Source organism: Ipomoea nil, unplaced genomic scaffold (assembly GCF_001879475.1).
Source record: "Ipomoea nil cultivar Tokyo-kokei standard unplaced genomic scaffold, Asagao_1.1 scaffold1416, whole genome shotgun sequence".
Classification (NCBI taxonomy): domain Eukaryota; kingdom Viridiplantae; phylum Streptophyta; class Magnoliopsida; order Solanales; family Convolvulaceae; genus Ipomoea; species Ipomoea nil.
This window is the reverse complement of record NW_017617844.1, coordinates 984437-1001135: the sequence shown is the minus strand read 5'-3', so window position 1 is coordinate 1001135 and position 16699 is coordinate 984437. Positions and strand designations below refer to the sequence as shown.

At 34.4% G+C, this 16699-nt stretch overlaps 2 protein-coding genes across 4 annotated transcripts; both read right to left on the bottom strand.

Annotated features, from left to right (window-relative positions):
- Positions 1 to 4255: 4255 nt before the first annotated feature.
- Positions 4256 to 7950, bottom strand: LOC109187099 (methyltransferase-like protein 6). 2 transcript variants are annotated; one of them, XM_019337249.1, is made up of 7 exons: positions 7652 to 7948; positions 6479 to 6588; positions 6137 to 6348; positions 5624 to 5715; positions 5431 to 5533; positions 5203 to 5345; positions 4256 to 4673 (listed from the first exon to the last, which is right to left on the bottom strand). In XM_019337249.1, exons 1-7 carry the CDS (start codon positions 7877 to 7879, stop codon positions 4578 to 4580), a joined length of 984 nt encoding a protein of 327 aa, XP_019192794.1. In that variant the 5' UTR covers positions 7880 to 7948; the 3' UTR covers positions 4256 to 4577. The 2 variants fall into 2 exon arrangements, with proteins under 2 accessions (XP_019192794.1, XP_019192793.1); XM_019337248.1 differs by having other exon boundaries at positions 5431 to 5715; positions 7652 to 7950.
- Positions 7951 to 9238: 1288 nt separating this feature from the next.
- On the bottom strand, positions 9239 to 13450 carry LOC109187098 (protein EIN4-like). Of its 2 annotated transcripts, none has more exons than XM_019337246.1 (3): positions 12555 to 13450; positions 10691 to 12466; positions 9239 to 10062 (listed from the first exon to the last, which is right to left on the bottom strand). In XM_019337246.1, the coding sequence occupies exons 2-3, from the start codon at positions 12422 to 12424 to the stop codon at positions 9508 to 9510; spliced, it is 2289 nt and encodes a 762-aa protein (XP_019192791.1). In that variant the 5' UTR covers positions 12425 to 12466; positions 12555 to 13450; the 3' UTR covers positions 9239 to 9507. The 2 variants fall into 2 exon arrangements, with proteins under 2 accessions (XP_019192791.1, XP_019192792.1); XM_019337247.1 differs by lacking the exon at positions 12555 to 13450 and having other exon boundaries at positions 10691 to 12192; positions 12302 to 12373.
- Between the last annotated feature and the right edge of the window lie 3249 nt (positions 13451 to 16699).

The following is a 16699-nucleotide window of genomic DNA, read 5'->3' as shown; positions in this document are numbered from 1 at the left end:
AGGTATATGTTGAGAAAAACTCTAAAATTATGGTTCTAAAAAGCTCACCTTATATTATGAAAAAGTTAATGAGTAAAGTTTAGAACATGTACGTTCTAATTTATACAAATGTCCTGAAATTAGACAAGTGGTTATAAAGTTAGTAACGTATCTGGCTAACTCCACCAAATCCTTTTTGCAAGGTAATAATACTAGTCCAAAATGAAGTCCATTGTTTATATAGTGGTATTGTGCAACTAAAAGAAAGGTAAGCCACTTTCCATTAGTAACGTATAAGTATGGAAAATTTTCAAAACATAGGATTCCAAAAAGTTTACCTTAAATTATGAAAAAGTGGCTAAGTAACGTAACGTTTAGAATGGATTTATCATATCTAACTTACACAAGTGTCATGTGATTGGGCAGATGGTTGCAAAGTTAGTAACGTGTTCGCCTCTCACTAATTCCACCAATTTCATTTTGCAAAGTAATATTACTAGTTCAAAAAGAATAGTCTTTTGATAAATTGTCATTTTAAACGGATTAGAACCAACTCATACAGGTGTCATGCAATTAGATAGGTAGTTGTAAAGTCAATAACGTACATGTTTCCTACTAACACCAGCATGATAATATTACTAGTCCAAAAAGAATATGTTTCCCACCAACTCCACCATAATAATATTACTAGTCCAAAAAGAATAGTATTGTATTAAACTAAATTGTGATCGATTTCAAATCTTAACTACTATAATAAAGTTATATGGTTTGGGAAGTAATTAATGTTACAATTAATGCCACAATATTTTTATTATTAAAAAAAAAAAAACACAACATTTGAAAAATAAAATAGCTATATATTATATAATCATATAAAAAATGTGTTCAAATTAGAGTTTAAATTTACTCATACAAAATTTGAAATTTGCTTTTCAAATGTAATTATCTTAGTTATTATTCGTATTGTGAAAATTATAATATAGATGAAATACAATTAAGAATAAATCAATGTAATTATGTAAATTCTCTCTATAAGTTTATTTGAATATGCACATAATTAGAGATTATATTAACCATACAAAATTTTAATTTTAATTTTAATTTTGTATTCTATAAAAATAATAAATACTTGACCAATGGAAGCTCAAAAATATTATTATATTAAACAATTTAAAATATTTTAGTTTTTCTATTTTTTATTTATATTTATAATAACATAATTTTTTTTTGCGTCCCGCGGGTGAATTACTAGTTAGTCCAAAAAGAATTAATATTTTAAACTAAATTGTCATTTCAAACTTACTCAGAAAGAGTCGTCTTTTGAGTAAATTAAGTTGTTATTTCAAATGAGTTATACCCAAGCCAAACAAGTGTACGTCCATACAATTTGACATGTGATTGTGAAATTAGTAACATATCTACCTTGCACTAATTTCAAATTCTTTTTGTAGAGTAATATTACTAGTCTAAATAGAATAATCTATTGAGTAAAGTGTCATTTAAAACATATTAAATCCAATTTATATAAGTGTCATGCAATCAAGGACGGAGGTAAGTGTATGTTTAGGGGGGCCTTGGCCCCCCTCCCCTACCTCAAAATTTTTTAATATTATATATGTATTAAATTTTTTTAAAAAAATATTATATAGAATTTTAAAATTTTGTTGTTTTTTTTTAAATATTTGACCCCCCTCCACTTAATTAATCTTACAGGTAAAGTTATAAATTTTTTCATCTTCTCAACTTTTTCAATTCTCTACTATTTCAAATTATGTATTCCATATATTGTTGACTCACATTCAAATTAAATTTCATTTAACCTACTTACTTGTTTCTTTGCCTAGAACCATGCATATATGCGGCATATACGTTATAATAAGATAATTTGTCATTAACAAAATCTATGCATATTTTTCAAGTTAATTTTTATTTTTTATTTTTATTTATAACTACTTGTTTGGTTAATTTTTGTTTCATATTCTATTGTTTATCTTAAATAATTGTTTTGTTTGATTCTAAATCATGGATATCAAGTGCATTTGTTTGATTAATTATGTAAATTTGTGGTTGTGTGATAAATTTTGTATTTAATTTAAAATGCATAATAATGTAACAATTGTGTAGTATATGTATTTGAGAAAACAATTGCTATTATGTTATGTTGTGAAGAGGGTTTTTCAAGAAATAATCAATAGTCTTTTAAAACATGCGTGAATGTTTTCATTCTTTCAACCGTACAATGCAAAGTAATGTGCATTGAAAAGCATATTGCAAAATAATTTAATATAGATTCAATTATAAATAATTTATTCTAAACTTTATTGAATTTGTAATGTAATGATTATTTTGAGATATGTTAACGGGATATCAATGTATTTAATTTAGTACTTCAATCGTAGTTTGGCCCCCCCGCATTGTTCCGTCCTGGCTCCGTCCCTGCATGCAATTAACTAAGAGCATCCACATTTGTTGGGGAGAATTGGGGGATAATGTAAGAGTGATTAGGAAAAAAAAAGATGGGACCAGTGGTGCTTTATTTTACTTTTTGTGATGGGTCCCACCATTTCTGAATTCTCCCTTCATTTGCAGGAGAATTATTTCTCAAATAATTCTTCCCCACATTAGCTATTATCTTGGGTGGAGAGAATTAATTCTAAAATAACTCCATATAATCCACAAATGTAGATGCTCTAAGTGATTGTGGAATTAATAATTAACATGCCTTTTGCTATCTCCACCCAATTAAATTATTAACCACTCATCGGATATGCATGGATTCAAATTTATTACACTTCCATTGTATTGCATACTCAATTTGGACATCAAATTAAAAGTTCAAAATTTATGTTTCTACTCAATTGAAATCTTAAACATTAATACTTTGCCATTTAAACATCATTGACAACCTTTTTTACCATCTTACAAAATGAATTATAATTCCTAAAAAGATAATAAAGATGAAAAATACTATGACAGTATATAGGCAAACAATTTTGATAGTATTGAAGAAGAACATTATATATATGAATGACGTTACATGCACTCAAGCGAGTAAAAAACATCCTACTTAACAAAGTCAGAATGATATTTCACAATGTTTCAAATTCAATTAATTGTGAGATATGTCTATCGACTTTCTCGATTTGAGCCAATCAGCTATGAGCAATCTAGACTAGCTTACATCCTTGTAGATCTTTACTGACTAGGGTTACAAAACGAGGTTCACCCAAGTGCACATTCGAGTAACAATCGTTGAGTTTTACGTAAATCAAAAAGTTACTCTGAAAAATTATGTGTAGAGACGTAGAGTTATCAAAACGGGCTTTGCTTGCCAAGCCCGCACCCCATCTATTAAGATCAGCCGTTATATCATGGACCACGGTGCATAATCGATTGTGCACCGCACATCAAAACGACGCCGTTTCTTTAAGTAAAGAAACGGCGCGCTGTTAATGTTAACGGAGTGACACTACAGTGTATCTAAACCGACACGGGCTCACGTATTATTTTTATAGTTATATCAAAATGATACTGCAGTTGTGGTGAAATGAAACTGCAGTATATATAAAATGAAACTGAATAACATTTCACATATTTGAGTGTATATCGTACAATGAAGCTGTAATTATATCAAAATGATCATATAGTTGTGTTTTAATGAAACTATAGTGTATATAAAATAAAATTAAATAACATTTTCACATATTTGAGTGTATAAATATTGAATGAAACTGTAGTTATATCAAAATGAAATTGTAGTTGTGTTGAACTGAAACTGCAGTATATACAAAATGAAACTGAAGAACATAATTATTTTTTACGGAACGCTGCAAAACGGATTCCGCTTCTTTTCATTAAATAAAACGACGTCGTTTTGATGCGCGGTGCATAATCGATTATGCACCCCTGTGCATGATATAATTTGCCTATTAAGATAGGGGTTAGGTTTGAATTTTATAGGCCCGTCCCTAGCAAGCCATGGGCTTAGCCCACTAATTTATTAAAAGAAAAGTGTCTAAAATTAATATTCATTGTTAACATTTCTTATTTTGACAAAAAAAATAATAATAAATATTATATTCTTTATTTTATATTTGAAATTATATAATATATTATCTAAATTGAATTATTGCATATGACCTCTAATTTTTAAAGACCGACGAGTCAACCAAAGAAGTAGAGGAATTGAATAAAAATTATGACATATTTTTCTATGGATCAATTAAAATTAAAACGTATCATGTCAACTAAAAGATTTTTTTTTTTTAAAGAAGAGTAAATGTAAAATTACTTATTTATCCTCACTTGAATGCAGCAAGCATTTTTCTTAGAACAACTGTTGTTGCCTAGCCATCAATTTAGGTAGTGTTTGGCTATTTGCATGTTTGCTAACTTAAGCTTCTCAAAGGAAACAAAGAAGAATAAAACTGAGAAACCTTAATCTAGGAAGGCAATCTAAACCTTAAAATTTAAAATCCTGCGAATCTGTACCACTCATCAAAATCTAAAAGATTCTTAATCTGTACTGGTCATGAAGTTTCATCTTTAATTTACTACAGCAACATTATGGCTACAGTTCCTTCAACAAGAAATCTGAATCATGGCTTCTGAAACTTCCCATGAACCCACACTCTTTTCATGCTCTTCCCGTTTCGTCGATTCACTGACTTGACACAACAATACTCGAGCTCGACCTGTAGAGCCGCTCAAAGGGTTATTAAGTAATACGAAAAGAATGAGAAATCCTTTTTGCATTGTTAAGATCAAATGCTTACCACTATACCAAAAACTATAGTTAGTAGCGAAGGCGCAACTTTATTTCCTTATACCGCCATCACATTTTCAACATGCAAGGTGCTGGACTTGGCCCTCCACCGACCTCTGCCCAACAATCCCCTAGCAACCAATTGCTGGACTTGGCCCGTTACCGGCCTCCGCCCAACAATTCCCCTTCCCAGCACCTGACCTGACTCTGATACCATTTGTTAAGATCAAGCGTTTATCACTAAGCCAAAAGCTATAGCTAGTAGCGAAGGCGAAACTTTATTTCCTTATACCGCCATCACATTTTCGACAGGCAAGGTGCTGGACTTGGCCCTTCACCAGCCTCCGCCAATAATCCCCCTAGCCACCAATTGTTGGACTTGGCATGGGCATGTTACAAGCCTCTGCCCAACATGCATCTATGTACATTTTGATGTGCTGTGTTGCGTTATTAGTTACCTCAACGAAGCCTGCACTGCAGAATAAATCCCTGACGCTCTCCAAACAAAAGAAATAAGAACGGGTTCCATCACACCGCATATATTCCCTGAATCCCACTCTTTGTTCTGGTTCAAACCGGAGCATGGTCATATCATAGAGGCCTGAGTTTATAAACCTTAGAGTTCTTCAGAAGTTCCGGGAAAACTAACTAGGAAAGAGTTATGCTATACTGTGTTAGGCAATTACCGTAGTCCCTGAATAAGAGCAAGCCTCCCGGTCTCAAAACAGAGAGGCACTCGTGGATGGCAATCGGCATCCTATGTATAGGCAAGGCCGATAGAGTAAATATCTGCATGTTAGCATATACCAAGAAATACTCAAAATTTAGCAATTTCCTTGTGAAACTCTTAATTGAATTGTAAACCGAGATTGCACATACTAAGGTAAGGAAATCTACGCCACCCATGCAACAAGAATTCCCCACTAAGCATGACGGATCTGGAAAATATCTCTTCCAATTGCAATTTGAATCTGCATAAATCGTAATTACATAAATAAAGAAACCCTTCGTTTTGTCTCGGTGGAGTATTGTATATCATCTCAAATGAAATATATCTGCAGTAATAAACATTAGGAAAAATTACACTTTTCATCCCTAAGTTATAGGATAATTGTAGGATTCGTCCCTACATGTTGGTCGTGCTCACTTATCGTTCTTAAGCTATAACTAGAATTGCAAATTTCGTCCTTTTTCTAACAAAACATTAGGGACAAAATTTGCGTCAGTTATAGCTTAGGGATGAAAAGCAAGCACGACTTGTTAGAAAAACGACGAGCACAACCAACAAGTAGAGACGAATCCTACAATTAACTTATAACTTAGAGACGAAAAATGCAATTTTCCCTAAACATTATTCCAAGTGATCCACAAGAAATTGATGAGGTTAACTACCTGGCGACCAAGCACGTCGCTCGGGTAATGAACTTTCTCGACAAGAATTACAGATCAACCACCGAGGAAACCTGCTTGCAGAAAAATCACATTGGAATAGGTAGAAGCGATGATCTGCTGATGCCAAATTAGCAGCATTTATATTCTCTTTAGTCCTCTGAACAGCTTCACCGCTACAGTCGCATCCATAAAGAAATATGCCCTCATTTCCGCTGCAATATGTCATTAAGGTTTCAGGGAAGCATACCATACACAGCTCAGTAGGTACTAAAAGTAAGGAACCCTCAAAATCAAGACGGAAAAGTTGGCAAATTTTAAAACTAAATTGAAGTTTGTGGTTACCGTAAAATTGGGAGAGCAGTACTGCCATTACCACACCCCACTTCCAAGACTATAGAGTATTTATCGCAAGAGGCTATTTCAGGAAATTCCTTGAGCAAATAGCGCCTCTCCTGTGTGGAAGGATAAGTCTTCAGCTAACACTAACAAAACATGACATGAGAAAAATTTAAAAAAAAAAAAAAAAAAAAAAAAAAAAAAAAAAGGCAAAGTAGTCTATGAAAGTTCCCTGACCAAGTTCAGACAAGAGAAGCCTAGTTAATTTTACCGAACTTAGTAAAGACAGATTTCCAATGTAGTAAAAACGCAACTAAAAGAAAATTGATTAACAAGAAAGAGTTTAAAACACCAAATCAGTCTAGGGTGATAATTATGAACTCATATGTCATCAAGAGAAAGAACAACAGTTGGTAAGCCATATCAGACTATCAAAGAGGGGCAAATGAAACAAAACCTCATTTTTACCTCTTTATCCCTAAACACAAGGTATCCACCTGAGAAAGATCTCCAAAATAAACATTCTTACATCAACTATCATGTCAAATTCTTCTTCTTATTATTATTCTTTTTGAGTGACGAGAGAAACTCGCAGCCACTACTCAAGGTGTGCACTGTAATCCCCTGGCTTTGTGTACCCTAGCCAAAAAAGGACCACAAGTAAATAAACCAGACTAGATTGCCCATAGTTAACTGGCTCGAACCAAGAAAGCCAATAGACTGCTCCCGCTCGAGTTAAACTTGTAACCTGATTTTCAAGTCAATGGTCTAACCAACTTCGCTAGATTACCTATAGCTGACCTACTCAAACCATGAAAGCTAATAGACCGCTTGGGAGTAAAACTTGTAACCTGGTTACCAAATCACTGCCCAAGTTGCCCAGGGTTAGCCCCAAATTCTTATTATTTGAACAAATATTCCTAAAGCCTGCTTGTTCACATTGAAAATTTAATCACAAGCCCCTTGTTAAGTAAAGATCAAATCATTGTTACGAGACTTTGTCATATACTGCCATCTTATCAGAATTGGGGATAACAGTAAAAAAAAAAAAAAAAAATGAAAATCAGAGATAACCCATTTCAATTAGACCCCAAAACATCTCAAAAATTCTAGTCCAGGTCTAAATGTCATATCTTAACACAGATGGAATACAATACAAATACATATAAGCTGTGATACCTTAAAGAATTTTCCGGTAGAATGACGGGTATGAAACTTATTCCAAGCTTCAGAATCTTGTTTTGGCAAAGAAGAAGAAGAAGGAGGAGGAGGATCAAGATCCTGGGTTCCAGTGGCGGGGTTAGTGTAAGGGGTGAAGTGATAGAGAAGAGACGGGTCGTTCTCTACGTCTTGCTTCAGTTGCTCCCATTCGAAATCCTTGGAATAGTAGTTTTCTGCTGATTTCATCTCTCTCCCACTCTCGAGGGTTGGAACGTCGAGAATTGGAGACTCAACCTAGCTTTAAAACATGTCTAATTGTTGTGACATTATAATTTCGGACAATAGAAAATTTCTAAGGGAATGGGAATTGTAACTTACGCTCGAGATACACTTTGAATTGGTTCCAGACTATTGTCATATTTGCTTCTTCGAGTACCTATGGAATTAAATGTCATGACCAAATGTGATCTATTACAATGTAATGTATTTATCTATTTATATACTTTCTCAACCTACTGAAACACAAAGAACCAATAACACCTCTACTGAGACTCAAACTCACAACTTTATAAATGGAAGTCCAACTCGGATACCATTAGACCACATAATCTTGGTGTGATACAAATTATATAATTATGCACTTAATTAAAAAATTGTAATAATCTAACCAAATATAATTTATGTATAATAGTCAAATAATCAAATATGAAAATTTATAAAACTATCTGTTCAAGTACCATGTGGTGTAATAGTATCACTATTTTATAAATTGGAAAACATAAAACTGAAACTGGAAAACGAATAATAGAAACTGTATTATGTTACTCTTTTTTAATAAAATTATAATTTTATTTTTTTTTGCAAATGTTTAGCTTAAAAAAGAAAAATAAAGAAAAATAAATCACACCTTTACTCGTTTAATTATTAACTATAATATAATTTAGTTCCTTAATTTTTAATTTCAATTAATGTGATCTCACAGTTATTTATCTCGTTATAAATTTAGTACTCGAATTATAAATATAGTCAATATAATTTCTCAAATTTTTTAATTGAAACCTGACATTACAAAAAAATAAAATAAAAAATAGAACAATTGAGAGACTACACTGATTATATTTACAATACCATACACAATTGGTGAACCATATTGACTGAAATTAAAAAAAAAAATAAAAATGAGAGAGTAAATGATTAATAATTGAGGAACCAAATTAAAAGAATTATAATAGCTTTGCGCTTATAACCAATAAATATAATAAGAATCCCTAGCATTTGGCATCATCACATATCCAAAACAAAAGAGGGATTCTAGGAAGAAGAAGAAGAAATAGGAATAAGAACCAACATATATAGATTATAGAACATGGTAGAAAATAAGGTTTTAAATTTCACTCCACATAGAAATTATTTATTGACTTTCTTAATTTAAGTTGATTATTTATACAATTTAAAATAATTTATCATTTATAATCTTTTACTGATTAGAGTCAAGAGATCAACTTTACTCAAAAGAATCTTCAAGTAACAACTGTGAATTTTCCCGTAAATCAAAGTAGGATGGTAAAAAACAAACAGAACATATACAACCCATCTTCACATCCATTTCTTTTAAAAAAAAATTATTATTTCTTTTTAACTCCAAAGGATGTACCAGGAAACAAACACTTCAGAATGCAAGTTTGCAGAAAAATATGTTCAACATTGTCTATTCCTTCATTTGTTTCCAAAGAAGAAAGAATGATAGTAATCTTACATAATAAGCCAACCAGACTGCAACCCAACATAAAATTGTATGTGGTAGAACCTCACCAATTGAGCATTTGCTGCCTTGCTGGCTTGGCGGTCTAATGGGAAGCGTAACGCCCTCAGGTTCATCGTCTTGGGCCTTCACGGGCAGAATGTAGGACTCTCTGCAGCTCATCTGATAGTCTTTGAAGGAGGACAGGTTTTTGTATGAAACCATTCATCCCCACTTGGTTACATTTCTCCCACACATGTTCCTCTGAGCTTGCTGTAAGGGCTATGATCAAGGGGCGACTACCCCGGCCCCGGAAGTTGTTCCGAACCCTCGTTGCCACTTCAAATCCATCCATTTCAGCCATGTGAAGATCCAGGATGATGACATGGAAAGAGGCTCCCGAGGGCGCTAGAGCACTTAAGCATTGAAAACCAGTCGAGACAGCAAACACCTTGCAGCCTAGCTTCCCGAGCAGCTTCTTAGTCACCATTCTATTCACATTGTCATCGTCTGCTAGGAGCACCTGAATCCCCTCAAACGTAGGGCTCGAAAGCTGTTTCTCCCGGGGATTTTTACACTCGAAGACACGCCTTCTATAAGACGACTGCTTCTGAAATCTGAGAATCAGTGTCATGCTTTGTGCCCGACCCTGAGAATCCGACGACATCCATATATTTCCTTGCATCATCTGCAGGGTCAGACCATCGAGGACAAAGAGATCAAACACGAATCAAGCAGTAGCAGATGAGAACAATATAAGAGAGAACATATGGATTCAGTCTTTTAGTGTGGTTTGGCCCATATGCATTATAGCCCAATTGAGTGACATTGTTCCAATCTAGACCGAGTTGAGTGACCCAATCTTAGATTATAAGAGATATCTAATTCCAAGTGCAGCCTTCACGGGAACATAGTTAAGTTTGACACTCCTACCACTTTCGAGCAAAGTATGTTCTCACTTATACGACATCTTTAGTTTCTCCCCGTTTTGTGCAAAGAATACAATGACCAACTCCAAAACACAGAGAAATCAATACAATAATAGTCGAGAACTAAAAGTGGAATTTGCTCTAATAAATTATGCAATCACATATTCACAATATTCCATTTGCAATGAAATATCAACTTGCAATAGGTTGTTTATGAAGATTAAAACACAACTAATTAACTAGTTCGAGCCTTTGTGGAGGCGTTGTTGGCTCTTTGTGCTTCATTAGGTTGAGAAAGTATGTTTGAACAGATACTACAATGTAATAGAGTCAGTAGCATTCAAAAAAATTAACTAGTTATCCGTGTATGAATTCAATAATTCTAACCTGCACAAGCTTTTTGCAAATGTTGAAGCTCAAGCCCTTCTTTACATCTTTGCAGTTATGACTGCCACCACCGAAATGAATTGTCGAAACTGAGCTGTCTGGTCGAGATCCTTCAACACTGACTTCAATTTCGAATTTAATCGTTACCCAATCATCAGCTGGGCTAGGTTTTCTTGTATTCCAAACTTTATTATTTCCTTCCTCGGTTCCGCTTTCTTGAACCACCCTGAATATGACAGAGCCCTTTCCATCGCTGACATTTAGTAAGTGCCCAACCATATGCAACAAGACCTGAAATGTTCTCTTCTCGTCGCCCATCACCTGATTAGGCAAAGAATTTGGGATATCTGCCCAAAAACCAAAGCCCTTGTAAACGGACATGCACTTCACAATGGAAGAGGCTTCGGTGATCAATGAATGTAGGTGAAAGAGCCTAGTTTCGACGAGGAATTTCCCATTGTGCTTGGCGGTTATCTCCATTGCGTCACTCATTAGAGTTGAGAGAACCGTGCTGGCTTTCACCATTGTGTCGACGATAATTCTCTGCTCGGGGTTTATATTGTCGTCTTGAAATATGGAAAGCAAGCCTAGGATTGAGTGCATTGGCCGCCTCATCCCATTATTCATCACTTTTTGGAAAGAATCCCTAGCGTGGCTAGCCTTCACGGCATCCTCTTTCGCTCGCTGCAACACATGGTTCCTCTCTTTCAACTTCTCCCGCATTGATTGAGACTCTTCAAGCACGGTGGCGTGGGATAAAGCCACAGCCACCTGATCAGCCACCACTTCCACTATCTCCATCTCGTTATTGCCCCAAACACTATGATCAGTAGTGCTCGGAAGAACCAAGACTAAAATGGCATAACGAGGGCTAAAAACCTCGGGTGTTCCACCTTTGAAGTTCGAAACTTGCAGCAATGGCATCCAAATAGCTGCAACAGCACCTGGTTCACCAGTCCCGCCACTGCTCGCTGCTGCAAGAACCGAATCTTGCCTCAGAATCCTCACCCCTTTGATCTTTTTTATCTCTACCACATCTCGATCATTAATCGAAAGGGAACACTTTTCTCGAGCTGCACCGGGGTTCAGCTCGTGGGTCAGGTTCATCTCCGCTCCCTTCTCATTTGGCATCCAAACCGCACAATTCTGAAGATTCAAAGTTTTCGAAAGCTCAACCAGAGTAGTGTACAATATCCTGTGCTTATCAATCGACTTTCTAATCTCTCGTGTTAGCATACGAACGTGCAAGCTCGCTTCCTTTTGTCTCTTCATCATATCAACCTCTTGATCCAGCTCCAAAACATTCTGCCTCAAGAAGATCTCCCTCACTTTGATCTTGAGAATAAGCGGGAACAACGTCAACAGCGTGATTGCAGTCGCACACGAGACGAGGGCAGTCATGATTTTCACAACCGTCAAAGACATTATCAATTGGAAGGAAGGTTGGGCACTGAAAGTCCATCCATTGAGCAAATGGGTCAATCCACACAGCACTATGAACACTATGAATTGAACCAGAACCCATTTGAAAGGAATGTTAGCGCAGCTAATGAAGTACAGCAACTCGAGAGGAATCGAAAAATAAGCAACTGCAATCAAGAAATCACTCACTTTCTGGCATTCTAGAATGCTCTCTATTCCCCACACTCCTTCCTCATCACAGTGGCAATCAATAGCTGACACAGAAACAAAAACCGAGGCAATAAACAATGCAAGAAACAACCACCTCAACATTGCAGATTATTGTCTTATTGTCTCAGTCCATCCACATAAAAAAGCTTCAATCTACCAAAATTCAAAACAGAGTAATCCACTAATCCTTCATTCCCTCTTACACCCAATAAAAAAATAATAATAATCTAAATGATCTGTCACAGGTATAGATCTAACATTTCAAAATTTGACCACATTCTAAATTTCCCCTCCTCCCTATATTATATTGTTTCTCCCTAAGCACAACCACAACAATTTACAAAAACAGTGCCTGTTTCTTCTCCAAGATTCCTATGTTTCTAAACAAAATGGAGAAAATGATTAGCAAAAAACTTTTAAACAAGTGCACCCACAACCTATACAATCAAGGCCGAGTGGAAACTGAAAAGCAAAACCCCAAAGCCCAAAAAAAAAAAAAAAAACAAAGAACCTTTGAATCCTAAAAATAATACCCAAGTTCAAAGAACTGACCAAACACAATCACTTTCCAGGGATTTCCATCAATTTCATCAAACCAGAAAGACCCACATCCCAATCTTGATCTCTGAGTCTGAACCAATCAGAGGGGTTACCTAAGGGGCCAAGGGGTAGTCCCAATAAGGCAATAACTTTAAGTTATTAGCCAAACTATTACATTACAGTTTCATTCTCCCTCAAAACAAAAGATTCCGATTCTGGCCTTCTTACAACCCCAGGAAGACTAGCAAGAACGCGAAAAGATTAGAGCTTTGCTGGGAAAATTCAAAATAGCCCCTTCCCTTCCACCTAACACAGTGCCAGACTGCCAACCCTTTGGTGTATGGAACTGAAAAGAGAGAGAGAGAGCATCAAATTCAGGGACGCACACACACTAGTCAACCACCAAGTGTAGTGCAAAGTTTAAGCAAATCAAAGAAGGTATCAAAGGGAGTTTGACTCATTGCTGCAGAAATGAGAAGAAAAGTACCCACTTGCATTTTTTCAAGCTGTTATTATACTGTGTGGAAATGGGAACACTGGCGATCATATATTCATTTCTGCGCATTTATTGATAGCAGTAGATACATAGTAGGAGTAACAAAGAAGAAGATCCAGAAAGTGGATATTTTATTATCAAATCTTACCAGTGAATTTTTGGAGGGTCCACTGTCCACACGATAGTTCACATGAAGAATGCCTAACTGCCTAAGGCCTTTTTGGTTACAAAAAGAAGTTTTTTTTTTTTTAAAAAAAAAAAAAAAAAAATTAATGTATTCTTTAAAAAATAAAATAAAATAAAATATTGTTGGTCGGCAGAAAAGAATAGAGAATGGCCTTGCGGGGCTAATTCAAGTAATAGAACACATAACCTTAAGTTATCGCTTCAGCGCACAAGGTAGGGTTTGACTCTCATCAACATCTTGAAGTTAAGCTTTCCAAGTCAGAGTTTGGACTTCAAGTTGGTAAAACTATCAACTATGGAGATGAAATCCTTGTACGCAAAATCAACGATAAGGATTGACTGGGAGGTTACTTGAGCCATTGGCGATTTACCTTTTTAGTAATTCTTAGGCAGGAATAAAATAGCCAAAATATACCTAGTTTAGTCACAAAACAATCCAACAACTTAGACAATAATGAATCTAAACTCAATAAATAAAACTTTAACATATACTTTTATGTCTAACAAAATTGTCTCGAGTCTTTCAAAGTGACTCACTGACCCTGGATCAATTTTGAAGAGGCTAAAGACTCTATTAATTGCTAAATAATATATTATTATTTAGAGAAAATTTCAATTTTGGTCATATGACTATAGAGGCTTTGTTAATTTCAGCACCTGACTTTTAAAAGTGTCAATTTAGTACCTTGACTATGCAATTTTTATCAATTTTGGTCACTCCGATCAAATTGCCGGCCAAATTTCGCCAGAAAATTTTAACAATTAAAATAATGAGGGTATTTTTTTGTCATTTTACATCACTTTCCTTCTTCTCCGACGAATTCATCTTTTCCGGCGGATCCGAGGATGAGGTGCGCTGCGATGCTTTCAACATTATCCAAAAAGAGAAGTATTTATTCAACGTTATCAAAAAAAAGAAGTATTTATTCAACATCAATTTTAGCATAATGTTGATATAGAGAAGTTTTAGAATAAATCGGCATCAACATGAGTTTTAGCATTTCGCTTTCTTCTTCGAGCAAGCCTTTTTTGGCCGGAAAAGCTTTCAACCAGAATTTTGGCAGGAGGTGCCCTAGACGAGGACAAAGAGAAGTGCAGTCCAGAGATTTCTAGGTCCGCTGATATCTCAAGCTCCCCTTATACAAACAGCATGATGTTTTCAACCAGAATTTTGGCCATCTGAACCCTAATAAATCGTCGGCGACGGCTTGGACGAATGAGTTTAAGTATGCTTTGGAAGGTGTGCTGTTGCGACGGATTCGCCGAAAAAAATGAATTCGTCGGAGAAGAAGGAAGAAATGTGAAATGACTAAAATACCCTCATTATTTTAACTGTTAAAATTTTTCGGCGAAATTTGGCCAGTAATTTGACCGAAGTGACCAAAATTGATAAAAATTGCATAGACAAGGTACTAAATTGACACTTTTGAAAGTCAGACAAAACCCCTATAGTCATATGACCAAAATTAAAATTTTCTCTTATTATTTATTATAAATTATATTGTTTAGGTTGGTGGTGAATAAGTTGTTGGAAATAATTAATATAAAGGCTCAAATGCCCCTACATAATAATAATAATACGTGAGGATGATATAAGAATTCATGTAATAACTTTTCTCACAAAATATGTGAAAAATAAAATACCATGGAGAGCAAATGATTCATTTTCCTCAATTTTGAAGAATTCAATATCCATTAGAATAAATTCTCTATCAACCAAACAATATGATTTTTTTTTTCCAAATTTGAAAAAAAAAACAAAATATTTTTCTCTGAATCAAATAGATTATATGTGTCTATATGGTTCGTAAAAAATATATATATATGTGTCTATATGGTTCATAAAAAAAAAATCGAGAAGAAATGAAATTTAAGTTTCATTTAAAAATTTTACTGAGAAAATTGGTTCAATGTTTAATTAGTGAAAAAGAAATTACTGTAAATATTAATTTCATTGTTCGGTTGAGTTTGAAATAGTAAAGAATAATGTGTATAAAGATCAACATGTCCCTAGCTAGGCGGCGCAATAGCAATAATAATAAAAGTAGTAGTAATTTATAAATGAAATATTATAATTTATAAATTAAAATAATAAATATTATAAATTTAAAAATTGGAAATTTAATATATTATAATTATATATTATTATAATAATATAATAAATATTATAGAAATATTTAAATAAGCATTATTTAATAATTTCCATCTCCAAACTATGCTCAATACAATCAAGTCATATGAGGGTAGCTTGATCATGCTAGGTTGAACTTTGATCCCAAATGCCATGAAAATAAAGATACCTAAGATAACTAAAGAAAATATTTTCCTCATATTTGAGGAATTTAATGTAACACCCCACTTTTCTAATTCTTAAATACATCTCTAAACAGTCATTAACATAACTAAGCAGCGGAAAACTAAAAGATAAATAGTGGGATGTCACCGCCACAATCACCACTCTTTGGTGATTGCACAGGCTAAAAGGGGTAAAACTACAAATAAGATTAAGTCTGTGTACTAAAAATAAATACTGAAAGCATAAGGGGGAAAAACGTCACCCCAAAACAGTCTACATCAATCCTCAAACATAAGTCGATAAAACTACAATCCATACATAGCATCAAAGGTACTAGAGTTTAGACATCTCTATCTACGAGACTAATCTAACTCGACTTCTTCACACTGCTGGGCCCACCTGAAAGGGGTTTTGCAAGCAACACATAGACAAATAGGAAAACACTCGTTAGCACGAAGCTAAGTATAACCACACACAACCCTGTAAATCATTCTAGTATATACTTTGAAAACATTCGATATCTTAATAACAATAAGCAAATCTCAAATCATCTCAAGATGTATCACATTCTTTCTAGATGCTTGCACCCTATAATATCAGTTGGCATGTTTATGTATGTACAAGACTGTTCACATAGATTCAACAGCTTATAAACTTCTCAGATAACTTAACAAACAACACATGCTTATGGATTGGATCAAGTTAAAAGACCATATAACAGGTGTTTACATGCTTTCACATTCTTATCACATAACTTGATAAGTAGAGCTTCTAATACAACACAATAATCATGCTCAAGGAGTATCTTAAGTCAAACTTCTTGTTATACAATTTCTAACGATGCTCTATTCGCATGCAA